Source organism: Leptonychotes weddellii, chromosome 11 (genome assembly GCF_054177405.1).
Source record: "Leptonychotes weddellii isolate Sample4059 chromosome 11, ASM5417740v2, whole genome shotgun sequence".
Taxonomy (NCBI): Eukaryota; Metazoa; Chordata; class Mammalia; order Carnivora; family Phocidae; genus Leptonychotes; species Leptonychotes weddellii.
In genome coordinates, this window is record NC_138379.1 from 81,402,848 (window position 1) to 81,429,177 (window position 26,330).

The window sequence follows — 26,330 nt, forward strand, 5'->3', positions numbered from 1 at the left end:
TGGGTCTACCATGGGGGTGGAGGAAAGCAGCCTTCCTATCCCTTCCTTCTGGAGAGAAACAGACAAATTAGGACTCTGGTCCTGGGCCTCTTCTTGTCTTGGCCTACATCCGGGCAGCACTGCTTCCAACCCAGCCCGGGCGCCAGAGTCTCTGCTGGTGCAAGACCCATCACTGCCCCCTTGGTCCCCCCTTCAGCTGGGTGGCAGTCCTCTTGCTGAAAGTTCTTCCTCTGCTTCCTTTCTCTTCCCTACTACTGCTGCAGCTCTACCTTCTGGCATCTTCAAGGAGCCAGAGCGCTGTTACTCTCCACCACCTTGTGTTCCCTCTACCCGGTTCTCCTGCCTTCACTGCCCTTTCTTCCTGTTTCCAGACCCCTCTGAATCCTCTCCAAAGTCCTGATCTCTCTTTGGTTTGGAGTCCCAAAGTTGCCTGCCCCCTGAGCTCTACTGCCCACTCCCTGGCAGCCCCGATCTTGCCCCAAGCTGCCGGCTTCCTTAAAGGACAGTCCTTGTGCTTGTTTGGTGGAGTCGGGCAGGGAAAGGATGTCACCCTGGGCTCCAACCTCATTTCCCCTTCACCGCAGAGACAGCTCCTCCACCCCCACCTGGCTTCCCTTGGCACAAGACAAATTCCGAACTGACTGTCCTTGGTGGTTAGCTGGCTTTGTTTTCAGGCGAAGAGGAGAATGATTAGTTAATGGTGTTAAGTGAAGGGAAGGGAGTGGGGGCAGGGAAGCCGAGCTCCATGCCCAGCTCTGGCTTGCCAGGGCAAACAACATCCTTCAGCCATTCCCACTCCTGCCCCTGTAGACAAACTCATCCATTCCACTCTGGGCCCTGGGCCAGTCCATACGTTCACTCTGGGGGTTGCGGAGCCACGGTCCTCTTCCCCCCCAACCCAGGCTCCGGGCTCCAGGCCCCTGCCCTGGCCGGCTTGGCATTGCCTCTGGCTGAAGACTGATGGAGAGAGAGGAGGGGTCACCAAGGTTCCGAAAAAACGAGGCTGATGTAGTTTGCCAGTCATCTCTGCGTCATCAAAATACCACCCCGGAGCCTTCTCTCAAGTCACCTGCCCATCTGCGGCGTTTGCTGCCTCACGCGGCTCCTCCCCCACCCTGCAGAAAGGCTGCCCTGCCAGGGACAGGCCTCCACCCCCAACCCAGACCTCTATTTGACCCTCCCGCTGAAGGAGCCGCAGCAGATGTGATGCTGGGGTCTCTAAGAGGCAAGAGCCCTTCCCACTCCCCAGAGCCTTCCTTCAAGAGGCCAGAAGACCCAGGTTTGGGAAGAGGGGGAGCTTGCTGTGTGGAGGGCTGCCTGCAACCAGATCTGATGCCCCCTCCATGCTTCTCCTCCCCCCAGGTGCTGAGCCACAGTCAACAGTGGGGGTGGAGGGCCGGGGGTGTGCGGGAGCCTGCCTGCAGGGGGTTCTTTTCAACCATCAGGACAGCAACGGGTTTTCAGGGGCCAACCTGGAGACCTCGCACCCATTTACCCTTCCTTTCGCCTCTTTTCTTCATTCAGGTGAGGGGAAACTGAGTCCCAGCTAGGCTCATGGAATGAAGAGGGCACAAACAGAATTTTCAAGGTCTGGACGTGCACAAGTGTGAAAACCTTGGGCCTCTGAATTCAGCCCCCTCCCTTTCCCGCTAGTCGGGCCTTGCGGGATCCCGCTTGGGTTTGAAGGGGCAGTCCATAAGGCGCCATCTCCACTCCCCGGGACGGGTACCTCTGGGTCTGTGGCACCGGGCCCAGGGTTCTTCCCTCAAAGCTGCCGGCTCTGCGAGGCGGGGGGTGTGCGAGGCTCGGGGGCAGTGCCGGGCCGGCCGCAGCCGCAGTGGTGCAATCGTTCTGGGAAGCGACCGTGGCCGGCCAGGGTCTCTGTGGCAGGGGTCGGGCGGGGCGGAGGAGGCGGAGGCGGGAAGAGGAGCCTGCACGGGAGGCCCCGGTCTGAGGCTCCTCCGCCCCGCGGTCCGCCAGGGCCGCACCGGCTGCTAGGGGCTGCGCGGGGGCGAGCGCGGCTGGTTCTGACCCGGCCTGACTCTGGGCATCCGGGCCAGCCTCTCTCTCTCTCCTCGCCGCCGCCTCGGCCAGCCAGCCCGGCCTCCAGACACCTGTCACTGCCCCCTCGGCCGGCCCGAGCCGGGCGGGGGGCTGGGCAGCCGGCCCGGCCTCGCTGGGGCCGAGCGGCCAGGCGCGGCTCCGGGCCCGCCCCCACGGAGCGGCGCGGGGGCGGGGGGCTGCGCGGGGCGGGGCGGGCCGGGCCCCCTCCCCCGCCCCCCTGACGTCAGCCCCCGGCGGCCGGCGGCTCGCTCACTAGGCGCTCGCCCTCCGGCCGGGAAGCATGGGGCCGTCCGGGCTCGTGTGCGCCCTCCTGCTCGCCGCCTGCTGCTGCTGTCGCCGCGCCGCGGGTCAGTGGCTTCGCGCGGTGGGGGGGGGGGGGGCCGCGCCCCGAACGGCCCGGGCCGGGGGGTCGGGGGGGCGCTTCGGCGGAGCGTGCCGGGCAGCGGAGCGGGCAGGGCGCTGCGGGCCGGGGCTTTGCGCTCGGGCGTGCGCTCCTCCTCGCCGGCGCCCCGGCGTCTTGCGCGCGTGCAACTCTTCGGTGCGGCGAGTTTGCAGCCTGGATTCTGGAGTATCCCGGGAGGAGGACCGGGGAGGCGGGGAGGAGGCTGCTGCCCGGAGCGGGAAGGGGTGGAGCCGAGCCTCTCGGGGAGCTGGGGAGAGCTCTGCCTCAGGTGCCCACTCTGGGGGCCCGCGGTTGGAGCGGCGGCGGCAGGCGCAGGAGAGCGCATCCCCAAAGCCCGAATTCTGCGCCCGCCTGTTGCTGGAAAAAGGCAGCTTGCTTAGCGGGAGGGGGTGCGCGGACGCCTCCTCTCCCGCCTGGGCTTCCAGCCAGGCTGGAGGTGAGCGTGGGGGGGGGGTTGGGGGGGTCGGACGGCGGCTCCCGCCCGAGCAGGGCGTTGGCAGGGGTTGGGGGGCGGCGTGGGTCGCCTCGCGCCTGCCCGGGTGACGGGATCACAGGTGGCAGAAACGAGGGATTGAGGGTGTCCACAGTGGAAGCGCCCCAGATCCATTACGCCTCCCGGAATGGGACCCCGTTCAGGTGGGAAGAGCGCCCCTGCACCTCGGAGTTTTTCTCTGGAACTGCCCGGCGCTCCCGGGTGCACGCTGCCCTTGTATGGCCTGCAGCGGTGTGGCGTGTTTCACTTGGCTCCTTTTCCTGGGTCCCAGCCGCTGTCCGGCTGGGGAAGGGGAGGGCCAGGCAGTACCCAGCTCACTGGCCTCATGCCCAGTGCCTGCAGTGTCCCTGGGGTACCCCCGGCTGCTGGCTCCCAAGCTGTGTTTCTGGGGAAGGGGCGAAATTGGGCTCCACAGCGGCAGCAGATCTAGCCCCACCGTGCCCTGCTCCTTCAGCTCTGGGGAAACCGAGTCAGGGACCCGAGGCTTGTGCTCTGGGTTGAAGACCACTCCATCTGCCCTCCTTGTCTGGGAGCCAGCCCAGGGCAATAGCCCAGCGTCCCTGAGGCCTGCCAGATGGTATTGAGTGACATCACCTCCTCACAGGGCAGGGAGCACCCTGGCACCACTGACGTCGCTCTTGCCCACTGCCTGGCCCTTGCCCTGACCCCTGGGGGGGGGGGGGATTCTGACCCCTCCATGCTCACAACACTCCCAGGATGGGGTCCTCTGAGTTTGTGGGATGTTCAGAGGTACTGCTTAGGGAGCGTGTGATGGGAGCTTCTGGCCATGGTTGGCCCACTAGGTCTTGCGGGAAATTTGGGGAGGGCTCTTTGGGGGGCAGAGTAGTGGTGTCTTCCCCTCGGCGGGCATGGGGACACAAAGGGGCCTGTGTGGCTCAGCCTGGCACATGCCTTGCATTCCCACACTCTGAGCTCACTGGAAGGGGTGGGGGCTTGGAAGGAAAGGGGCCTTCCTCTTGGCCCAGAGCCTGGGTTGCCCCTCTGCCAGCCTCATCTGGAAGATGCTCGTGCTCAGGGTCTCTGCTGCAATGACCAGAGACGGTCACCCTCAGCTCTCCCGAACAGGGGGGACGGTGGGGGCGGTCAGGGGAGAGGGGGCTGCCTGGGGCAGCAGGTAGAGGGGGGTTGAGGGTTAGGAGGACCGAGTCCCCTCTGGACCCTGCAAGTGGTAGGGGGAACAGCTGCAGGGCAGGGGCGTGCAGGGAGGGCATGGAGAGCAGCTGGAGCCGACAGCTGCTGGGACGGGCCTCCTCCACCCCAGGTGTGCCCGGAGAGGCGGAGCCCCCCGAGCCCGAGCTGGTGGAGGCGGAAGTGGGCGGCACGGCGCTTCTCAAGTGCGGCCCCTCCCATTCCCAGGGCAACTTCAGCCACGTGGACTGGTTTTCTGTGAGTGCGCGGGCCCTGGAGAGGGCGGCAGGGGGGCGGGCGGCTGTCCCCCTCCTGCACCCCGGGACCCTCACGTCCTCTCCAACACCGGCCGTCAGGTGCACAAGGAGAAGCCGACGCTCATCTTCCGCGTGCGCAAGGGCCAGGGCCAGAGTGAACCCGGGGAGTACCAGCAGCGGCTCAGTCTCCAGGACAGAGGGACCACGCTGGCCCTGAGCCACATCACGCCCCACGACGAGCGCATCTTCCTGTGCCAGGCCAAGCGCCCTCAGTCCCACGAGCACCGCATCCAACTCCGTGTCTACAGTGAGTGCCCCACCTGAGGGTTGTGGGCCGTGCGGGTGGTCGTTGGTGGTGGAGGTCCCGGGCCCCTCATTTCCTTCCCTTGTAGAAGCTCCGGAGGAGCCGACCATCCAGGTCAATCCCTTGGGCATCTCGGTCAGCAGTAAGGAGCCTGAGGAGGTGAGACTGGCCAGGTGGGAAGCAGGAGCCCGGGTGGGGCCGGGTGGGGCCTCCGTGGCAGGGAGACTCATACCGTGTCCTCCTCAGGTGGCCACCTGTGTGGGGAGAAATGGGTACCCCGTTCCTCAAGTCATCTGGTATAAGAACGGCCACTCCCTGAAGGAGGAGAAGAACCGTGAGTTGCCCTCTGCGCCCTAAGAAGCCATGCTGATGGCACCAGAGAGGGACCACCCTGCGTTTCCTTGTGCTTTGTTTGCTTCAAGTACACAAGTGACGCCTGAAAATCTTTTCCTGAGAATTTAAACTGTGCAGAAGATCTAGAAGGAAAGTTCCCTTTCCGCCCCGGATCCCCTCCCAGAAGTAATCTCTGCTGTCCGTGTTTGTTCTTTCCATCCGGTTTCTGGGTACTCACACACACACACACATACACCGAGGCACGTGGAGGCTTTTATTTTTTTCTATCATCTAAAGCAGTGGTTCTCAACCAGGGCTGATGCTGCTCCCCCTCGGGGACGTCCAGTCACGTCCGGGGAGCTGATGCTAAACACCCCATAGTGCACAGGACAGCAGCCCCCCCGCCCCAGCTAAGGTCGCGCTGAGGTTGAGAAACCCCGACCTCAGTGGCTTGGTGTGGCGTCTGTCGTCACGCCGGGATTGGTTTTCTTTGGTCGGTGGGTCCTGGAAAGCTCAGAGGAGCCTGTGGAGCTGTACCTGATTGTTCTGCCCACCCCCGCCCCCGACCCCCGGATTGCCTACGGTGGGGATGGTGGAGGGGGGCTAACTGAGCAGTCCCCGGTTGGTGGACGTCTGGAGTCTTCCCCACTGCCTCCCCCCGTCACTGCGGCGTCCCGTCCTCGTGTGTGTGCGCGCGCGAGGGTCAGGGGTCCCTCTCCAGGTGCCCCCCGGGGACTCTGGGCTGGGGGCAGAGGCGGGGCCGCGGCCAAGCCCTTCTCCCCGCCCCCGCCTTCTCCCCGGCCAGGGGTCCACATTCAGTCATCCCAGATCGTGGAGTCAAGTGGTCTGTACACCTTGGAGAGCGTTCTGAAGGCCCAGCTGGCGAAGGAAGACAAAGATGCCCGGTTTTACTGTGAGCTCAACTACCGGCTGCCCAGCGGCAACCACATGAAGGAGTCTCGGGAAGTCAACGTCCAGGTTTTCTGTGAGTCCCGGTGCGGCCCTGGGCTGAGGCTGGTGGCAACCCCGGCTAGCTCCGCTCCCCAGCGCGGGGACAGCTCTGGGGCTGAGGGCCGCGGCCTGTGCCTCTGCAGACCCGGCGGAGAAGGTGTGGCTGGAGGTGGAGCCCGTGGGGGCGCTGAAGGAAGGCGACCGCGTGGAAATCAGGTGTTTGGCGGACGGCAACCCCCCGCCCCACTTCACCATCAGCAAGCAGGTGCGGAGGGCGCCACGCTGGGGGCCCGTGGGCCGCGGGACTGGCTGGAGGCCCCTCCGCTCACCCCTCCGCTCTCTTCCAGAACCTCGGCACCAAGGACACGGAGGAGATGACACCCGAAGACAACGGGGCCCTGGTCTTGGAGTCTGCCCAGAAGGAGCACAGTGGGCTCTATCAGTGTCAGGGCCTGGACTTGGAAACCATGGCTTCGCTGCTGAGCGACCCACAGGAGCTGCTGGTGAACTGTGAGGGGCCAGGGGCCCAGGACAAGGGGGCCCGGGCTGGGGGGTGGCAAGAGGGAATTCGCCCCGCCCGGGCTGACACCACTGCTGTGTCCCCAGACGTGTCCGACGTGCGGGTGAGCCCTGCAGCCCCGGAGAGCCGGGAGGGCGGCAGCCTCACCCTCAGCTGTGAGGCAGAGAGTAACCAAGCCGTGGAGTTCCAGTGGCTGAGAGAGAAGGTACCCAGGCAGGCCTGGGGCTGCGGGCTGCGTGGGGCTGGGAGTGAGCCCCTGACGCCGTCTCTCACCCCAGACAGGCCAGGTGCTGGAGAAGGGGTCTGTGCTCCAGTTCCACGACCTGACGCGCGAGGCAGGGGGAGGCTACCGCTGCTTTGCATCCGTGCCCAGCGTCCCGGGCCTGAACCGCACGCAGCTGGTCCACGTGGCCATTCTTGGTGAGAGGCCCTCTGGGCAGAGATCAGGCGGCCCCTTGAAGCTGCCCTGGGGTGCGCTGGTGGGGACGGGGAGGCAGGCTAGCAGAGTTTGCTGCCACACCCGTACTCCTCCCTCCCTAAGGGTCCCCATGGATGACGTTGAAGGAGAGGAAGATACGGGTGCGAGAGAACGAGGTGCTCAATCTGTCTTGCGAAGCCTCGGGACATCCCCGGCCCAGCATCTCCTGGAGCGTCGCGGGCACGGTGAGCAGGCCCGCCGCCTCTGCCCGCGCTCAGGAATCCCTGCCCGGGGCTCTGCTGCCGGCTCTGGGCCCCCTCCCCGTGCCCCCCTCCCTGAGCGGCTCCTCCGTCCTTGTAGGCACAGGAACAAGACCAAGATCCGCAGGGCGTCCTGAGTGTCCTGAATGTCCTCGTGACCCCAGAGCTGTTGAGGACGGGGGCTGAGTGCGTGGCTTCCAACTCCCTAGGCACAAACACCACCACCATTCTCCTGGAGCTGGGTAAGGGCCTCATCCCGCGGCGTGGCGGGGTGTGGGCACCAGTGTGCGCTTTTCCTAACGCACCTCTCCACCGCCTTCACCACTCACCAGACTCCAGCAGAAGCACCGGCCTGAGCACCTCCACCGTCAGTCCCTCCGTCCGAGCCAACAGCACCTCCACAGGTAAGCAAGCCGTCTCGGCTCGAGAGCGGGGCGGGCAGCCTCCTCCTGCCCTGACCCTTCCCCGGGGAGCCCTGCTGAGAAAGGTGAGCAGGGGCCCATCTTCCATCAGCCCTGGGCTGGGGGCGCGGCATGGTGGGAACCGGGCCGCCTGGGGCCTGGAGTGACCCGGAGCGTCTTTGTGGGACAGAGAAGAAGCTGCCAGAGCCTGAAAGCAAGGGCGTGGCCATCGTGGCCGTGACTGTGTGTGTTCTGGTGCTGGCCGTGCTGGGTGCCGTCCTCTATTTCTTCTACAAGAAGGGCAAGCTGCCGTGCGGGCGGTCAGGCAAGCAGGAGATGTAAGCACGGTACCCTGTGCCCTGCGCCCCCACCCGTCGCGCGCTCCCCAGCTTGTCGCCTGGGCAGGGACGTTCCCTGCCCGCCCCCCCCACTCACCCCTTCGGAGCAGGAGGGGGCCGCTGGGGGGTGAGTGCTCCCCGCTTTCCTGCCCACTGGCTAGCTGCCATCACCCACACGTCTCCATTCGTCGCCTGTCCCCCTTCCCTGAGCTGGCCCCGGAGCGCCGAAGAGCCCATCATCGCCCAGTCCGACGTCTTTGCCAGTGAGCCTCCCCGAGATGCCAACTTCTTGCCTCCCTCCCTCCCTCCCAGCACGCTGCCCCCGTCTCGTAAGAGCGAATTTGTAGTTGAAGTTAAGTCAGATAAGCTCCCAGAAGAGATGGGCCTCCTACAGGGCAGCAGCGGTGACCAGAGGGCGCCCGGAGACCAGGTAGGAGGCAGCTCCTGCGGCCAGCGCCTGACACAGCTTCAGGGATCGCGAGCAGCAGGGGCTGATGGCTCTCGTGTCCCCGAACACTAACTCTGTCTCCCCACTTCCTCCTCCTCTGTTGGGAGACTGGGAGCAGGCCCGTCTTGGCTTCCTAACACTAGTCCCAGATGGTAGGGTGAGGCGAGTGGCCGAGGGACCCTGGAGAAGGGGTAGCTCCCAGGACTGAGAGCAAACACTGCCCGTCACCACCACCCTTTCCCCAACAGTGCCGTGGCTCAGGTCACCAGGTGCGGTGTGGCCAGTCTGGTTTGGGGGCCTAGGCTCACCCGCCCTGCCCCACCACCCCCTCCCGCTGCTTCCCTCCACGCCTCATCCATCAGCTTTGGCTTTAGTCCCTGGTCCCTTCAGCGCTCACACCCCAGACTCCCGTCCCTGTCCCCGCCGCGCCCCCCTTACCTCTCCTGTCCACCCGTTTCTAGGGAGAGAAATACATCGATCTGAGGCACTAGCCCGCCCAGGACACCGAGCGCCCTTCCCACCTGGAATGTTTTCTGCTCCCCACTCACCCCCTCCCTCCCAACGCTCAGGACGACCGCCAAAGCCTCCGAAGCGGGCTGTGGAGAAGGCCCCTGCCGCAGCTGGCGTGTAGGCCCCATCTCAGAGGGCTGAGCCAGCCCGCCACCGTCTCACTGTTGGGTGATACTCACCCCAGGGAGGGGCCTCAGCATCCTGGGAGCGGGAAGGAGTTTCTCACAGACCATGTTGTGGGTGTACATACCTGTCTTCAGCCGGCAGCCTGTTTATCTTGGTGCTGGTTTCCTGCTCCGAAGGCTGGCCTCGTCCTTCAGTTGTGTCGCTGAAGTGAGGGCTCACTGAGCCCAGGCCCCTCTCACACCGTTCTGGAGAGTACCACAGCCTTCATGACAAGCGGCTACCCACCTGCTTCAGGAGCCCCTTTTGTGACCCACCTTCCTCTGGGCAGAAGCCAGGACTGGTGTCATTCCTTAAAAGAGGTGTTGGGTGTATCTCATTGTCCCTGCAGGGAGGAAGCTAGGCAGTTTTCCAGAGTTAGGCCATTGAGCCCAGCACCCTCCCCCCGCAGTTTGGCTCCCACTGCCCAGTCACGGGGTCGTATCAGACTAAAAGGTGGGGTTAGCGGACAGAGATGAGGTCCAGACTGTCTTTTAGGAGGATCAAGGCTATAATTCTGCTAGCACCAAACTTCTACGAACTGAGCTAACGGGCTTAGACTCTGGCAGAAGCGCCCTCACGGGAGAATGGTACTTCGGGACGAGGAGCGGGCCTGGCTGCAGCTTTGGGGTGTGTTTGTGTATCTGTGTGTGCGTGTATGTATATGTGATTTTGTTAGGTCGTGTGTACATTTGCAAATTTCCTTTATATATATATATATATATATATATATATATGAAAAATAAAGCTTAATTGTCCCAGAAATGTCACACTGCTTTTTATTCATCACGGTACCATAGCAGCCTGGGGCCTCCGGATCTGGCACTGCACTAAAAGGAATACCAAACCCTTTGCATTTGGGAGCGGGGACCAGGGTTACCTCTGCTTCTGAGCAAATGGCTCAAGTTCTACCACAGAGGATAATGACCCTTCTTAGCAGCAGCAAAGCCGCCTTGCCCGAGGCAGCCTGCAGGGCCTGCCGGGCTGTGGGCAAGGAGCTACGGGGCCCTTCTGCCGGCAGGAGGGCTTTCCTCCTGCGCAGACCTACCTCACCGTGATGACTGGGTGGGCCGAGTCTGTCTGTCGCTCTCCCACCCCCACGGAAGAGCAAGAACTCCAGTCTGCTACAACAAAAGAAACTTTATTTAAAAATATTTTTTTTTTTTTTTTTACAGACATGGGTGCTTGAAAAAGCTCTTTAGTTAACTGTGTATGGAAATGAAAAAAATTAATAAATAACATTAGTATAACAGACCTCTAAACATTAATACACTGGCAAAACAAAAGGGACTTGAAAATGAATCTTAAAGCTCTGCTCTTCTCTGTAAGAATATTTACCTTCTGTTTTTATTCTTTACAGGTGAGAATGATTAAATACTGCTAATATAAATTTTTTTTATATTAATGACACATTTTTAAAATAGTCCACAAAAATCTCATCTAAGTTTTCGTTTTGTTTTATTTTTAACACTGATACACAAATTGGGACTCTCTATTCTGGAGAAAGCATCAAGTTCTCCTCAGCCCCACCCAGGTCAAGAATGTCAAAATCCTAAAGAGGGAGGACTTGAAAAAGAAGGGTTTCTCTCCCAATTCCTTATTAGTTAAAGGCAGGGAGGAACTGAAAAGGTCGGAGAGGGAGAAGTAAAATACCACGTAGAAAGCATTTTGTCTTTTTCCTTTGCACAGACCTACAGCGGCCACACAAGCCTGAGGCCGGGCTCGGGCGCGGGCCTTGCTGCCTCTCCCAGGGGCGAGCGACCCCGCCGAGGGCACCGGCTGCCTAATGCTCTAAGACTCAAGTCTTCAAGTAAGAGGAAAGCCGAGTCTGAAGGGAGAGGCAGGAGGTCTAGGCCAGCTCGGGATGCAGCACAAAGAAACAACCCCCCCTTGTCAGCAGAGCCCATCCTCCACTCTTGCATGCAGCTGGGGCCTTACCAGGCAGGACCAGGAGGCTGGCACGTGCCAAGTGGTCCAGGGCACTCCTGGGAATCCCAGAACAGTCTCTCTCCTCTGGCTGGAGACAGATCGCTCAACCTGTAACTACGACTCTGAATGGAACCAACCAGATGCTCCCAGGGTAACGCTGGCTTCTCCCGACACGGCATCAGGGCAGGGGGAAGGGACTGCCCCGCCGCACCTATGTGCCCTCTCCCCAGCCCCACACAGCCTCTCCTCCTCCCCCCTACACTGTGAGGACTGACGCTCAAGGTAGAGGAGCTAAGACTCTGATATTTCCATATTAAGTCCTAAAATGCAGCCTGGGACACAGTGCTGCCTTAGAAAGGCACAAAATGTTTGGCTTTTTTTTTTTTTTTCGGTATGCTAAAAATTGTTCTGTTTTGAATAAAGGAAAAAGATATATAAGGTTAAAAATTCCAAGTCACTGCAGCCAGAAAGCAAATGTAGGAGGCACCTCCTAGCTGCCACGCCTCTACCGCGTGTTTCAGCAGGAGGTCAAGGCCAAGACACTGAGACGGGTAGGTCAGGAGGTATCCACTCTCACGGGCGCTGCGCCTACAGGCTTACCCAGACAGCAGAAGGAAGCCAGGGGAGAGAAAACACGGGGTCTCCAGACTCCTAAGTAGTTCTCTGCCTCCTCAGTTTCAAGACAGCCGTGAGCAGGGCCACCCTCACCCACAACAGGGTCAGAGGTAGGTAGGGAGGAGGGAGCAGACACACACGGACGTAAGGGCACGAAGCGTGGGCAAGCAGTCTGGCCTGCACCCCCCCACCCCCGTCTGGGAGGAGAATTTGCGAGTTCACTGTAGGAAGAAGCCAAGAATCCGGAGCCGGTGATCACAACTCTGCTGATCTGTTTGGCTGCCTCATCAGTAGGAGCACGGAGGTTGGCTTTCAGCCTTTGCTCTGTACAAGAGGGAGTGGTCCGCCACATTTTTCTCAAGCACTACCCCAGGGAAGGGAAGGGGCAGGGAGATGTCCAGACAGCTGTTACTCCGAGCAATCGGGAGCATCGGGAGCATCGGCAGGCGCGCTTCCGAAGGGCTGACGTTCCCATCTGAACGTGGATGTGCCTCCACCCACCCCTATCTCCCCACCTCTTACTCTGGTGCTACTTAGCAGAACCAGAACACAGCGGTACTCCCCTCTGAAACCAACCCAGATGTCCGAGGACACGGGCGCATGGCGTTGCCGTCCCTCTGCTCCTGGATTCTGGACCGAGTCCAGGATATACCAAATGCAAAGGCTAACGACCCCCCTTCATCAACGTGTATCTTTGGATTACTAGGTTACTTCTGTGTACTCCAAACGACTCCAATAGCTTAAAAAAGTTACAAGTAATTATGAAATGCCTTACTAACATGGGACAGGCCCTTGGATGAGGTAAGATCGATCAAAACACTTAGGCAAGCAGAAGCTGTTCTGTAAAAATCCAAAAAATAAAGGCTTTGATACGGCACTACAAAGAAAGCAAGTGGACGGGGAAGACCAGGGTTTCCAGTCTAAAGAGCTCTCAGTCAAAACTCTCCTCTAAACTGGAATCTACATCGGATTTATATCCTGGCAACTGTCCCAACTATTAGATAGTCTTGCTGGCTACAGGGAAGTAGTTTCTGAGGCACCTCGGAAGGCTTGCCTAAGAACATTACCACAGAGCTCTCCGCACGCAGCAAACACCAAATGCAGGGGTGAAGGAGGAGGGCAGGGAGGGCCACGGGCCCACAGAATGAATATATGTTCAGCGAGAAAACCTGAAGAGAGCCAGAGGTCCATGGGTGGCTACAGTGGGATCTGTCATCTGCTCTCCAAATAATACGAAAGAAGGCTAAAAACCTGAGATTGAATGAAGGCAAAGAAATGTCACCTAAGAACAGACTGGCTCCGGAACAGGAGAAACTGGTCCTGAAGAGGGAGGTAAGAAATCTTGGATGCCAAGACCGGTAAAGGGAATTAAAACACGAAATAAAGCAACAAAGATGACGGAAACCCGAATTAAGCGAAACCTAAGAATTTCTTCAATGTCCCAGATACAGTCCCATGCCCTGCCTTTCCACTCTCTGGGGAAAAAAAAAAAAAAAAAAGAAAAAAGGCAGTACACGACAGCAGTTTTGCTACTAAAATACTTCTAGGGTATCTATCCCGTCTGAAGCCTCTTCTCTGAGAGCCCTCCCCCGACTCCCACCTGAGGGGGCCACTGTCACCCCTGTGCCCAGGCTGACCAGTCAGGGGTAGAGGCCCGAGCAACGTGCTGGGCTGATCGTGTTTTTTCTTGAGAAGAGGAGTAAGAGGCCCTGGGAATCTGTGCATGGTGATCCCGAGAGCCGGGAGGTCGTGTGGACCTGCGGACAGGGCTGTCTAATCTGGGGCGGTGCAGGACAAGGAGAAAGGACTAGGTGCAAATTTTGACAGCCCCAGCTCCATGTAAGAACCCACTGTACTTCCTATACTGGGGTCTATAAAAATACCCTGCATCCTTAGGACTCCCTCCTTTCTTTAGCCTGGAAACCTGTTTCTTGCATCTGAAGGATTCCTAAACAGGACAGTCAACAATATAAAACCGTGACCTCCTTTCAGCATGCACCCTCCTCTGTGCACAAATGGCTTGATGCGTTTCTAAAGAAAGACTGCGACACAGGCTGGGGTCAAAGTGGTGCCAGGACCACTTTATGCTGACGTAGATTACTTCAGCTTGAATTTCTAAAGCCTGCACAGTTAGCAGAAGAATGGTGATGTGTGCATCCTGATGCTAAGTTCTAGGGTCCTGGGCTCCCTACCCTGGGACAGAAAGGCTGGCATTTCTGAGAAGCGACTGAGTTCCATCTATTTTACTGCCTGGCTCTTGGGAGAGCACATACATCTGTTCAAGACCAGGACCCAACGTTAGGTATCCACCTGTCTCCCACACCTTCAGCCCTTCTAGGACACAGGATGAGCTGCAAAGGTCGCTGAAGGGCTGGAAAACAAGTCTCAAGGAGAATGGGAGATGGTGACAGGTCCCAGGAGGGTGACAAGGAAACTTCACAACAGTGGGGGACTAGGGACTCAAAGCAGTTCAGTAAAAAGATCAGGGAAGGCACTCGACTGGAGAGGGGACTGTGGGCAGATGCTCTGCTTAAACATTTAACTGCCCTACTGTGCGACTCTGAGCCAATATGCGCCTCAACCCACCACACAGATTCCATTGCAAGGCATCCAAGACGGCGGGTCCCCATGAGGCTGACACCGCGGAATCTCCCAGACATTATCAAGGCTCTAGGAAGACAACAGGGGTTCATGAAGAGCCTTGAATTGCTCCTACCCAGGACAGCTCTACAAGGAAATACGTGTCTACATGAAAGAGCTGTAAATACACACTGCACAGTCTCCTTGGGAAGGGCTATTTCAGGGCCAGATGCAAGGGCAAGACGGCCCAAGTACAATCCGCCGGCATCGGGAAATCCGCACGTGGTGGCAGCGAAGGGCTCGGCACTGGCACTTCCGGCACATGGGAATCACTCACAGACCTTTGCTGAACGAACAGGCTAACCGGAACGCAGCCAGGCCAGTGGTCCGAACGCCGTTCCTCCCTGGGCAGTGGCCACCGGAGTCAGAAAGGCCAATGGCAGGAAGGGGAAGGTACAGTTTAGGAAGAAGGTCTATAATCCTGACTGTCATGACATGAGGTAGGAGAATATTCTGCATCAACACCTGCGCTGACCACCCAAAACAGGTGTCGATCTTATTAATGGTGCCTTAAAGGGAATATAGAGCTTGGTCCCTACTCTGCTAGCAAATTTACAAAAACTCATTTGTACGTTGGCTGTGTGGACCATGGGTTATATTTTACTTTTCTACAGAGGAAATAAATACTTTAAGCATGAAGGATAGCAGCTCCCCACCAAAAATTTTGATCCACAGAACAGCTAACTGATGCTGGGCCCTCGGGCGCTGTGGGTAAGAGAACAGAAGGGCAGAGTGTATAGAGGGGCGCTGTGGGGGGACAGAGGGCCAGGGGAGGAGAATGGCCATCCACAGGTACAGATCACTATTTACATCAACATTAACAGGTAAACGCTGAGACGAGAAACTGCCCAATCTCTTCATTTCTTCAAGGGAGGTATATCATAGAGCCCACAGGTTTTTCCACTCGAGAACCCTGTACTTGAGTGGAAGAAGGCCGGCAGGGGCAGTGGACGACGAGGCAGGCTGTGCAGAACAAGCCGGAAAGACAGAGGGAAAGCAGGAGACCGCACTGAAGAGAAGAGCCTAATGCATCTGACAAAACCTCAAAGTGGCTTTTTGACCTTATCCACCTGGGAAGGGACCAGAGAAGAAACCACTTGTAATTCGAAGGGAGAAAGGAGAGGGATCTGCCCAAAATGACAAAACTCAGAGCCCACTTCTGAAAGGGAAATTTTAAATTCTGAGCAGAGCCCAGGAATTAGAAACTGCCATACAACTGGAAGATGAAGAAGGGTTATTTGTGCCTCAGTCCAAGGAAAAGCTAAGAAATTAAAAGTTCTGGAAGTCCCCTCAAGACAAATGCCCACGTGGAAACTGTCCTGAGGCAATAACACTGGCGGCCTCAGGCATGGCCGAGGTTTGTCCTCAGAGCACCCAAGGGGAGCAAACCTCCCAGAACGATCTAACGCCCGGGAAGCCCGCAGACCCACAGCAGACAGGCCAACCAGCAAGCCGGTCACCGACGCGTATGTCCGACCCTGGGATCTGATGCAGCCCGGTCTCAGGGCTGACCCCAGGAGCCACGGGGGCACTCAACTGGGAAAAAAGGGATGAACCTGCCTTTGGCCTCTATGAGTAAGGAAAGAATCTCCAAAGAAGATCTGGGATACACCGAACAGGCAAGAGATAGGCAGAACCAGGGCTCTGTTCTCTTGACCCATCTTCAGACTGTGGACCGTGTCTGCAGACAAGGAAACTTCCAGTGTGGACAGGCACGGAAAATGCTGCCAGTTTTCCTAGTTCTTTGTCTGGCTCTTCAGCATCTAAACAAAATGCAAACTGAGTGTTAACCACAGGTGGAACACTCTCCTTACCGGCTCGCAGGAGATGCTGGGTCACGGCTTCCCAATCGCCGCCACCAACCCGGCTCCCAGCAGCGCCCGGACCTGACGGCGGGCCGTGCTGCTCTCCACCATGTTGAGCAGACACTGGGGAGCCATGGCCAATCAACAAGAGGTCCAGTACCGTCTACCCTGGGAATGTAAATGGCTCTGAGGCAGGAGCTTAAAGCCAAAAGGTCTAGGAACAGCTGAAAGCCAAGAGAAGAGTCAGAAAAGGTTTTAGTTCCACAGACAAAAATGTGGGAAAGAAACCATACCTCAAGAGATTCATTTCTGTCTGGATCTAAAGCCAAAAGCATGATCTGGATTTTGAGGAGGGTAGATGTGTCAGAGTGGCTTGCTTCTGACACACCGCGGGGGGGTACGGCCTGCTAGGGAAGTCAGCACTGCACTGACCGGGGCTCATTCCGCAGCACCTACGGGAACCGACTCACGGCTGCCCCACGCTGGACTCCAAATTTTCCGCACAAACCTGCACTCACACCAGCTGCTGGGCTTTTCACCTCCTGTCTCTGACCCCTGCGAACTCGTGTATCACACTACAGGGTGTGTGACTGCCGCGGAGAACACGGTCCGGGAAGAGCGGAGAGGACTAGCGTGAAGAGGGGAGGGGAGGAGACACTCCATTCGCAGAGCCACGGGCACAAGAGAAAACCACGTCGTCGGTGGCACCCAGTGGAGGCCTGGTGCTCACTACCAGCAAAATGTTGTGCTACTACGGGTGCCAGCCCCTCCCCTTCAAGGGCAAGGACTAAAATCTCTTCTGAAAGTATAACCTGGCTCGTGTTCCAAGGGAGACGCCCACACAAGCTGGAATTAATTCCCTGGGAAGAAAAACCAAACAGATTAATCCTATTTTGTGCATCTTCTGCCTAACAAGGTAAACAGCATGTGAATGAAGCTTCCTCAAAGTTCTGTGGTATTCAGGCCAGAAAGCCAGGCTGGAAACAAGTGTTCTTCCCTTCCCAGTAAGGAGAAACACCCATGACCTACATGAGAACACACAACCTGGCAGGAAGGCAACGGACTCCCACAGACGGTCTTCTGGGGAGGGCATGGAATGTACCTGAAGGCCTCTAGCTCCAATCAGTCATTGTGTAATTCGGGTAATGAAAACATCCTACTGTAACAGATGCAATGTTCCTGTAGAAACAGTGCTTCCGAGGGACTGGCGTCAGCCGCGAGGATCGAACAGGACTATAACGATACAGCGACAGTCCTGGTCTGTGCCCCACCGATCTACCAAACCAACCAACAGCACCACACGTAATCAAGAACATCCTCTAAGCCACTTGGCTTCAGTGAGGCTGGTCAGAGCAAGCCCAGTGCCAGTGACAGACACCGAGGAGGCAGGGGAAAGGACAGAGGGAGGGTGTTCTAAAAATACAAGACTCGAGCCACGGGATGATCATCCAGGCCGCACGGGATGCTGGAGTTCTACCACACGCCGGGGCTGGGTCTCGCAGCACAGCAGATGGAAGTCTTTAGACGATTCCTTCCTACACCTCTTGTGCTAAGTCCCCGCCCGGGATTAACACACACAGCAGGTTCATCTTATAATCACAGGGCACACGCCACCACAGACAGACAGACAGACAGACAGACACACAACCACATCCTTAACCCAGGGAAGTCCAAAGTCCCCCAGGAGGATTTACAGCACAGTACTTCTCCCACCGCTTTCTGGACTGTTCCCCCGGTAGGCTAACCGTTCAATAAAAATCCACACTCGCAGTGGGGACTGAAGGACACCTTCAAATCCACTCTCAAAAAGATAAGATAATAAAACACACTAGCTGCTCCACGTTCATTCCACTGCCTTGAAATCCTGGAACCACAGACGTGGAACCCCACAGAGAGGGCAAGACCTCACTGTGACGTCTCCAAAGGAGCCTCTGCCCTCCGAGGGCCCCCGGGGAGAGCGCCGGCTCACTGGTCCTCTGACACGGCAGCGAAGCGGCCTGGGCTAGGTGGCGAGGTGGGCGGGGGACGAGATAGAGACAAACTCCCGGAGGATGTTCTTGGCCATTTCGACGTTGTTGTGGGCAATGACCAGGGCTTTCTGGATGTCCTGGTAGGAGTACCCCTGGCTCAGGAGGCTCTCGATCTCACTGGAGAGCTGTGGCGAGGCAGCCGCGGCAACGCTGCCCTGCTGACAGCCACCTGCTTTCCGTTCCGAGTTGATTCGCCGAGGGAACGGTTTGGGGGGCCTTTCAGGAACTTGGGAACCCTCAGTGAAGTCTAGAAGAAATCAAACAGAAAAGAGTTGCAGATCTGGGGGCAACCCTCCTTCAACGGCAGCAAGAACAACAGTGTGTTGCGCGCCTGGGTGGCTCAGTTGGTTAAGCCACTGCCTTCGGCTCAGGTCATGATCCTGGAGTCCCGGGATCGAGTCCCGCATCGGGCTCCCTGCTCGGCGGGGAGTCTGCTTCTCCCTCTCCCTCTGCCTGCTGTTCCCCCTGCTTGTGCTTGTTCTCTCTGTGTCAAATAAATAAAATCTTAAAAAAAAAAAAAAAAAAGACTGGCTCTTTTGAGGGGCGCCTGGGTGGCTCAGTCGTTAAGCGACTGCCTTCGGCTCAGGTCATGATCCTGGAGTCCCGGGATCAAGTCCCGCATCGGGCTCCCCCTGCTCGGCGGGGAGTCTGCTTCTCCCTCTGACCCTCCTCCCTCTCATGCTCTCTGTCTCTCATTCTCTCTCTCTCAAATAAATAAAATCTTAAAAAAAAAAAAAAAAAAGAAACATAAAAAAAGAACAACTGTGTGCCAGGATCAGGCTGACCTACTGTAACGGGGCCCCTGGGCTCTCAAAGGGCCAGGGTTTACAGGTTCCAGGGTTTCAGCAGCTAGCCTCCTCCTCCTCCCCCTGGCAGGAGCAGCCTTCTAAATATACCACGCACCTGCTGCACGGACAAGGAACACTGCTGTCCCCTGCGCAGACACCTGCGTCCGCGTCCTGCTTTACACACTTGGCAACAAGTGTTCACGCACAGCAGTGCCTGGATGATTTAAAACGTTTCAGACGGGGCCAGAGAGGACACCAACCTTCTCCTTTGACAAAGGAGGAAAACAGAAGCAAGCCTGAGTGGCCATGGAGCCGCAGGAAGCGAGGCTGGGTGGGTGGGGCCACCGCCTGTTTGGGCAACTGGATGCTGTCCAGCTTTCACCAGCTGTCCCGGGTGCGGGCCTCAGTTTCCAAAGGGACGGCCACCCCGGCTGCCGCGCTCCCAGGCAGCCACAGGTGCGAGGGCAGCCCTGGACGGTCAAGGCCACTCGGTGTGCCTTCCAGAGCCAGCACGCCGGCCTGGCAATGCGACAGGGCCCAGGAGTCAGGAAGGCGTGCTCTGGACCACCAGGCGTCGTTACCAGCGTCCTACCACACACTCAGAAGCACCAGAAGTCCCACCTACCGCCAGCCAGGAGGAGCCAGGGTTTAAGTAACAGCCTCTTTTCTAAGTCTGGCAGAACCCCAAAGAATCAGACTCCGGGTTAACTTCCTAACTGGGACCTAGGGCCAGCTTTTCCTCCCGCGGAGAAAGAGACTACCATCTGGTGACAAAGGCGCTGTCGCCAGGCCGTCACCTCTGCTGCAGCGGAAACCAGGAGCCACGCAGCAACTCCTGGACCGTCCAGGGCTGCCCTCGCACCTTGCGCAAACGCAAGGCGGCCTGGAGACTCACGTGTGGTGGGATCGCCTTCCAGAGACAACCAGCCGAACGAGGAGCTGGCGTTAGAGATGTCGGACAGGGTCCGGCGGGCCAGCGCGGCTGGCACCGGCGGCTTAGGGACGTCGTAGCCGTCCTCCTCATTTTCTGATCCCTCGGGGCCGGCGCCCGCGTGGCCCATGGCCAGATTCCCTTCACCTATGGAGGGAAGTGTGTGCCATCACCATCTCCTTACACACCGCGTCCGCTAACGCAGCTCGAGGGAAACCCATTCATTCCCGCACGTACAGCCCCGAAGTTACCGACCGTCTAGCCCGGGCCAACCACCAGGTGAGGCCCTGTGGGTGGACATAAAAGGACAGAGAAAACGCAGTCTGTACCAGTCCCGCAGCTCTGCTTTCCCGGACGGGGCGAGAGCTACCCCCACCAACGGTGACAGCCACCGACGCAAAGGCTCAGCGCCATCTTACAGCATCCATTCAGCAGCTCTATCGGCATTTCGCCTTGGAGGAGCAGCCGAAGGGCCTGTGTGTGCTGCCTTCTTGAACTTTCCCCTTGGGAAGCTAGCTGATATGGGAATGGAGTATTCGCCACCCACACACAAAAGAATTTCATCAATGCTAAAAAGCCAAGGAAATAAAAGGGAGCTGCCAGCACGGCAGGCCCAGGCCCTATAACCCAAGTGTCTCTAGGCCCTGGAAGGGTGAAGAGGCACAAAGGGAACTTGCTGTGGGAACGGGAAATAAGAGAGAGGAGAGGGTTTTGCTGCCCATGGATCAAAGATATTTTGCAAAGGAAATTATTTAATAGAGTTCCTGCTAAGATCAAGCTGTCTCATTCCTATGACACAGCAATGGTTTTCCAAGTGGCAGAACGGCTACTCACCGAAGGGGCCGCTCTCTGTGGCAGATGGCGTTGCCTGGGACTGAATATTATACATCGCTTCGTATGTACAGCTATCGATCGGCTGGTCACAATCACACACTCTGAACCAGAAGGAAGGGGCAGAGGATCTTCAGAAACAGAACTCTGTTACCTGCAAACTGATTAAGACTCATCTATTCTTCACTATTCCAGACCCAGAGTCTATCAAGAGGACACAATGCTCCTTTGCCAGGATCACTAACAAATGTCCCAAGACTGACTCTTCTAATAGATGCGTGTTTCCGAAATGACTGTGACAGTGAGGAAGCGTAAGTGGAATTGCTTATAGCTGCAAGAGGCCAAACATCAGGGGCTGCATACATCTTTCTGCTTTACTTCTGGCTGGATGACACTGCACACGCAGCAGCCAGGCAGGTGCGTGGCGTCACCCCAATTCCCAGATGGGACTGTCCTGAGCCTACCGTGAACTCTGGGTTGTCTCCAAAGGCCGTTTCCCATCTGGCTTCGGCAGCCCTAGAGGTCTGGAGGAGGGGGTCATATACTCTGTGTCCTCCTCACTTTCACACTGCTCCCCAGGGGGCAGCTTTGGCACAGGAAGAGGCCTGGAAGAGGAAGAATAAAAGACAGAGAAAGAAAATGAAAACAACTAACAAGCTGCAAAACTTGCAAGTATGAAATGAGTGCCTTCAACCAGGGCACGACTCAAATCTGACAGAGCAGAAAGGATGCCACCTAGGGAACTGTTACTTCTCCCGGCCAAGAAAGGGCATTATTACAAAAAGCACTGATAGATTTCTGCTCTCAGCTGACCACAGATGCAGCTACATTGTCTGAGATGGGTTATACAGGCGCAGTACTTGATACTCGTTAGTCTCAGTCCCCAAAGAAGTCGGGAGTCCCCGTCCCAGGGCTGGAGCACCAGGTTCTCTCTCGCCGGCCTAAAGGAGCAGCGGTGGCTCTCGGACAGTATGCGGCCAAATCCCTATTCTAGAATCTACCTACAGTTTCAAAGAGTAGACAGCTTGTCAAAAGCTTTCTCATAGGTTATGTCATAGTATAAACACCTTTTCTCCTCGTCTGATATAAGAAACATCTGAAATAAAGAGATCAGGTCCTTGGTAGCTTAGCACCAAATCTGAGACCAGGCCTCCCATCTTGACTCCTGTGTCAGGGATCTTGCAGTTACACCCAGAGCTCTCACCCAGAAACTCTGGAACCAAAACCTCTCCTGCTACCCACCCCCTGAAACCAAACACAAAAATAACAAGAAAACAAAACAAATGCACAAATTAAGAAACACACACATGCGCACAGGCACACACACATTCACCCAACTGCTCCTGGGAATGTGAGCTAAAGCCAGTATCTCCTCCCTCCCTCTTTGTACTGTTTCTGTACATCCTAAACACTCTGAAACTAGAAGGAGCACCTACTGGATTCGCCTGTGTTTACTCAATGTTTATTTTTCCCAGTTACAAAAGCAACAGCTGATTGATTGTAAGACCCTTAAATGCTACAGAAACCTAACACAGACAGTCCCTATAATCTAACTTGAGATTTTTTTTTTCATGTCTTCATGTTAATTTGTGCGCTGCATGCTGTGGTTTTGAGGTGGAAATGTATTAGTATCTACAATTTGCTCTGAAATGTGTCCAAAAAGATAGACTGATGGATGGATAGAAGTACAGATAGAGGGGCGCCTGGCTTGCTCAGTCATGGAGCGTGCAACTCTTGATCTCAGGGTTGTAGGTTCAAGCCCCACATTGGGTGCAGAGTTGTTTTTTTTTTTTTTTTTAAGATTTTGTTTATTTATTTGACAGACACAGCGAGAGAAGGAACACAAGCAGGGGGAGTGGGAGAGGGAGAAGCAGGCTTCCCGCCGAGCAGGGAGCCCGATGCGAGGCTCGATCCCAGGACACTGGGATCATGACCTGAGCCGAAGGCAGACACCTAATGACTGAGCCACCCAGGCGACCCCGGTGTAGAGATTAAAAAAAAAAAAAAAAAAAAGTATAGCTAGAAATGTGTGATAAAACAAGGATAAGAAAATGCTAATAGTAGAAGCCAGGTGGGGAGTATATGGATGATCACTGTAAAAATCTGTCACCCTGACTCTATGCTTAAAACTTCTCGTAATAAATTATTCGTGAGAAATACCTATAAAGATTAAGAAAAAATACCAAGTATTGGCGAAAACATAGGGAAATTTCTTATATAGTTTTAGAAATAAGAAATTAGTACAACTTTTCCGGAGTGTAATTCACCAAAAAAAAATTTTTTTTTTTTAAAGATTTTATTTATTTATTTGACAGAGAGAGACACAGCGAGAAACGGAACACAAGCAGGGAGAGAGAGAACACAAGCAGGGGTGGTGGGAGAGGGAGAAGCAGGCTTCCTGCCGAGCAGGGAGCCCGATGCGGGGCTCGATCCCAGGACCCTGAGATCATGACCTGAGCCAAAGGCAGACGCTTAACGACTGAGCCACCCAGGCACCCCTAATTCACCAAAAATATTTAACCAAACATGCATACCCTTGGACTCAGAAATTCCATTTCTAAAAATTTTCCCTAAGGAAATAATCAAGAATATTCACTATAGTATTATTTATGATACTGAAAAAATAGGTCACAACCTGTCAAATAATAATGTACTGAATAAAGGAACTTAAAAAAAAAAAGATTTATTTATTTGAGAGAAAGAGAAGGAGAGAGAGAGAGAGTGAACATGTGCACATGGGGGCGGGGGGGGCGGAGTTGAGGGACAGAGGGAGAATGAGAAGAATCCTCAAGCAGACTCTGTGCTGAGCTTGGAGCCTGATGTGGGGTTTGATCTCATGACCTGAGCCGAAACCAAGAGTCGGACGCCTGACCAAGTGCACCACCCAGGCGCCCCAATAGTTGGAAATTTCAATACCTCACCCACAATAATGGACAGAATCAGACAGAAGTAAGGAAACAGTACTTAAACAACATAATAAACCAATTAGACCTAATAAACATAAACAGAACACTCAACAGCATACATACACATTCTTCTCAACTGCACAGGGACATTTTCTAGACAGACAATACATGAGGCCACAGATTTTAAGTCTGAATAGATTTTAAAAGATATACAAGGTATCTTCTCTGACCACAATGGCATGAAATTAGAAATCAGTAACAAAAGTAAAACTGAAAATTCCACAAAATTGTGAAAATCAAACAATACACTTTTAAACAGTCAATGGATCAAAGTAGAAACTACAAAAGAAATCAGAAAACACTTAGAGGTGAATACAAAAACATGACGTACCAAATGGTTACATTAAAAATCAAAAAAGAGGGGCGCCTGGGTGGCTCAGTTGGTTAAGCATCTGCCTTCGGCTCAGGTCATGATCCCAGGGTCCTGGGATCGAGCCCCGCATCGGGCTCCCTGCTCAGCAGGAAGCCTGCTTCTCCCTCTCCCGCTCCCCCTGCTTGTGCTCTCTTTCTCTTTCTCTCTCTGTCAAATAAATAAATAAAATCTTAAAAAAATAAAAAAAGATCTCCTAACTTTCAACTTAAGGAACTAGAAAAAGAACCAACTAAACCCAACGCTAGTGGAAGGAAGGAAGCAATGAAGACTAGGGCAGAAGTAAATAAAATACAGAGAAAAAACCCCCACAACAGCAACAGAGAAAAATCAATGAAACCAAAAGTTAGTTCTTCAGAAAGATCAACAAAACTGACAAACTTTATCTAGATGGACTAAGAAAAAAGAGAGAAGACTCCATTTACTAAAACTCAGAAATTAAAGTGGAGACATTACTGCCAATTCTACGGAAATAAAAAGGCTTTTAAGAGAGTACTATGAACAGTTACATGTCAAAACACTGTGTAATTTAAATGGACAAATTCCTAGAAACACAATACTTACCAAGACCAAATCACTGCAGAACGTGCCCTCTTTAATACCCATCAAAAAAAAAAAAAGACTAAATCACAAAAAATTGAAAATCTTAAAAGACTTACAGGAGATGGATTCAGTAATCAAAAATCTGCCAACAAAGAAAAGCCCTGTACCTGACAGCTTCACTGGTGAATGCTGCCATTTAATAAAAAAGGAATACCAACTCTTTTTTTGGAAAGATTTTATTTACTTGAGAGAGAGAGAGAGAAAGCGCGCACACAAGAGTGGAGGGAGGTGGGAGGAGGGAGAGGGAGAAGCAGGCTCCTCGCTGAAGAGGGGGATCACGACCTGAGCTGAAGGCAGACGCTTAACTCACTGAACCACCATTCGCCCCACAAATACCAATTCTTTTCAAATTGCTCCAAAAACCTGAAGAGGGAACACTTCCTAACTCATTCTTCGAGGATGGCACAATCATGACACAAAGCCAGACAAGGACACTACAAGGAAACAACAGACCAATATCCCTTTTGAATACTGATACAAAAGTCCACAACAAAACCCCAGCAAAAAGAATTCAGCAGCATATAAGAAGAATTATACATCGTTATGTATCAGTGGGATTTATACCTGGAACACAAGGATGGCTCAACATATGACAATTGATTAATATAAATATAACCACATCACAGGCGCCTGGGTGGCTCAGTTGGTTAAGCCACTGCCTTCGGCTCAGGTCATGATCCTGGAGTCCCGGGATCGAGTCCCGCATCGGGCTCCCTGCTCGGCAGGGAGTCTGCTTCTCCCTCTGACCCTCCCCCTTCTCATGCTCTCTCTCTCTCATTCTCTCTCAAATAAATAAATAAAATCTTTAAAAAAAAAAAATATAACGACATCAACAAAAGGTTTTAAAAACCCACACGATCACCTCAAGCGTTTGACAAAATTTAACACCCTTTTATGACAAAAACACTCAACTAAAATAGGAATAAAAGTACCTAAACATGACAAAAGCCATATATGAAACGCCCACAACAAGCATCACACTCAACGGTGAAAGACTGAAAGCTTTTCCTGAAGGATGAGGAACAAGGCAAGGATGTCCACTTTCACCATTCCTACTCAAGACAGTACTGGAATTTCTTTTTTTTTTTTAAGATTGTATTTATTTATTTGTCAGAGAGAGAGAGAGCACAAGCAGGGGGAGCGGCAGGCAGAGGGAGAAACAGGCTCCCTGTTCAGCAAGGAGCCTGACACAGGACTAGATCCCAGGACCCTGGGATCATGACCTGAGCTGAAGGAAGGTGCTTAACTGAGCCACCCAGGTGTCCCAGTACTGGAATTTCTAACCAGCTCAATTAGGCAAGAAAAAGAAATAAAAGGCATCCATATTGGAAAAGAAGAAAAATTATCTCCCTGTTTGTAGATGGTATGATCTCAAATGTAAAAAAGTCTAAAGATGCCACAAAAAGGGCATGGGAAACAGTATGATGGTGTCTCAAAAAATTAAAAATAGAATTACCCTGTGATCCAGGAATACTACTTCTGCGTATATATTCAAAAGAATTGCAAGTGGGGCCCCGAAGACAATCTGTTCACCCCTGTTCACAGCATCACTGCAATAGCTAAAACGTGGAAGCAATCCAAGTGTCCATCCACTGATGAGTGGATAAGCAAAACGTGGTACAGCAGTCACCCTTTATCTGTAATTTTATTTTCTGTGGTTTTACTTACCCACAGTCAACTGTGGTCTGGAAGCAGATGATTCTCCTTCTGATGTATTATCAGAAGGTGAACAGTGGCCTAACACTATGTCCCAATACCTACGTCACTCCGCTCACTCCATCTTATCACATAGGCCTATCTCACATGAGCCC

General features: G+C 54.9%; 2 protein-coding genes across 5 annotated transcripts in view; one reads left to right on the plus strand and one right to left on the minus strand.

Moving 5' to 3' along the window:
- The first annotated feature begins 1,208 nt into the window (after nucleotides 1-1,208).
- Nucleotides 1,209-9,743, plus strand: MCAM (melanoma cell adhesion molecule). 3 transcript variants are annotated; one of them, XM_081799306.1, is made up of 18 exons: nucleotides 1,209-1,362; nucleotides 1,525-1,588; nucleotides 2,321-2,411; nucleotides 4,243-4,367; nucleotides 4,466-4,673; nucleotides 4,759-4,829; nucleotides 4,917-5,004; nucleotides 5,809-5,988; nucleotides 6,098-6,219; nucleotides 6,302-6,464; nucleotides 6,561-6,679; nucleotides 6,753-6,894; nucleotides 7,016-7,137; nucleotides 7,253-7,394; nucleotides 7,485-7,556; nucleotides 7,744-7,891; nucleotides 8,102-8,321; nucleotides 8,801-9,743. In XM_081799306.1, exons 3-18 carry the CDS (start codon nucleotides 2,345-2,347, stop codon nucleotides 8,828-8,830), a joined length of 2,019 nt encoding a protein of 672 aa, XP_081655432.1. In that variant the 5' UTR covers nucleotides 1,209-1,362; nucleotides 1,525-1,588; nucleotides 2,321-2,344; the 3' UTR covers nucleotides 8,831-9,743. The 3 variants fall into 3 exon arrangements, with proteins under 3 accessions (XP_081655432.1, XP_081655433.1, XP_081655434.1); XM_081799307.1 differs by having other exon boundaries at nucleotides 1,211-1,362; nucleotides 8,204-8,321; XM_081799308.1 differs by lacking the exon at nucleotides 8,102-8,321 and having other exon boundaries at nucleotides 1,211-1,362.
- A 388-nt stretch (nucleotides 9,744-10,131) lies between these two features.
- Nucleotides 10,132-26,330, minus strand: part of CBL (Cbl proto-oncogene) — an 84,330-nt gene continuing 68,131 nt past the window's right edge. For both annotated transcript variants that reach the window (XM_006739711.3, XM_081799305.1), the window contains 4 exons: nucleotides 21,045-21,185; nucleotides 20,584-20,684; nucleotides 19,714-19,896; nucleotides 10,132-18,277 (listed from right to left, as the gene is read on the minus strand). In XM_006739711.3, coding sequence (XP_006739774.2) covers nucleotides 18,003-18,277; nucleotides 19,714-19,896; nucleotides 20,584-20,684; nucleotides 21,045-21,185 — 700 coding nt within the window. In that variant the 3' untranslated portion in view covers nucleotides 10,132-18,002. The remainder of the gene's footprint in view (nucleotides 18,278-19,713; nucleotides 19,897-20,583; nucleotides 20,685-21,044; nucleotides 21,186-26,330) is intronic.

Coding starts and splice junctions, on each gene's coding strand:
- MCAM (XM_081799306.1), top strand. CDS start 2,345: ATGGGGCCGTCCGGGCTCGTGTGCGCCCTCCTGCTCGCCGCCTGCTGC. Junction 2,412..4,242: donor CTGCTGTCGCCGCGCCGCGG/GTCAGTGGCTTC, acceptor CCTCCACCCCAG/GTGTGCCCGGAGAGGCGGAG. Junction 7,138..7,252: donor CCTGGAGCGTCGCGGGCACG/GTGAGCAGGCCC, acceptor CCGTCCTTGTAG/GCACAGGAACAAGACCAAGA.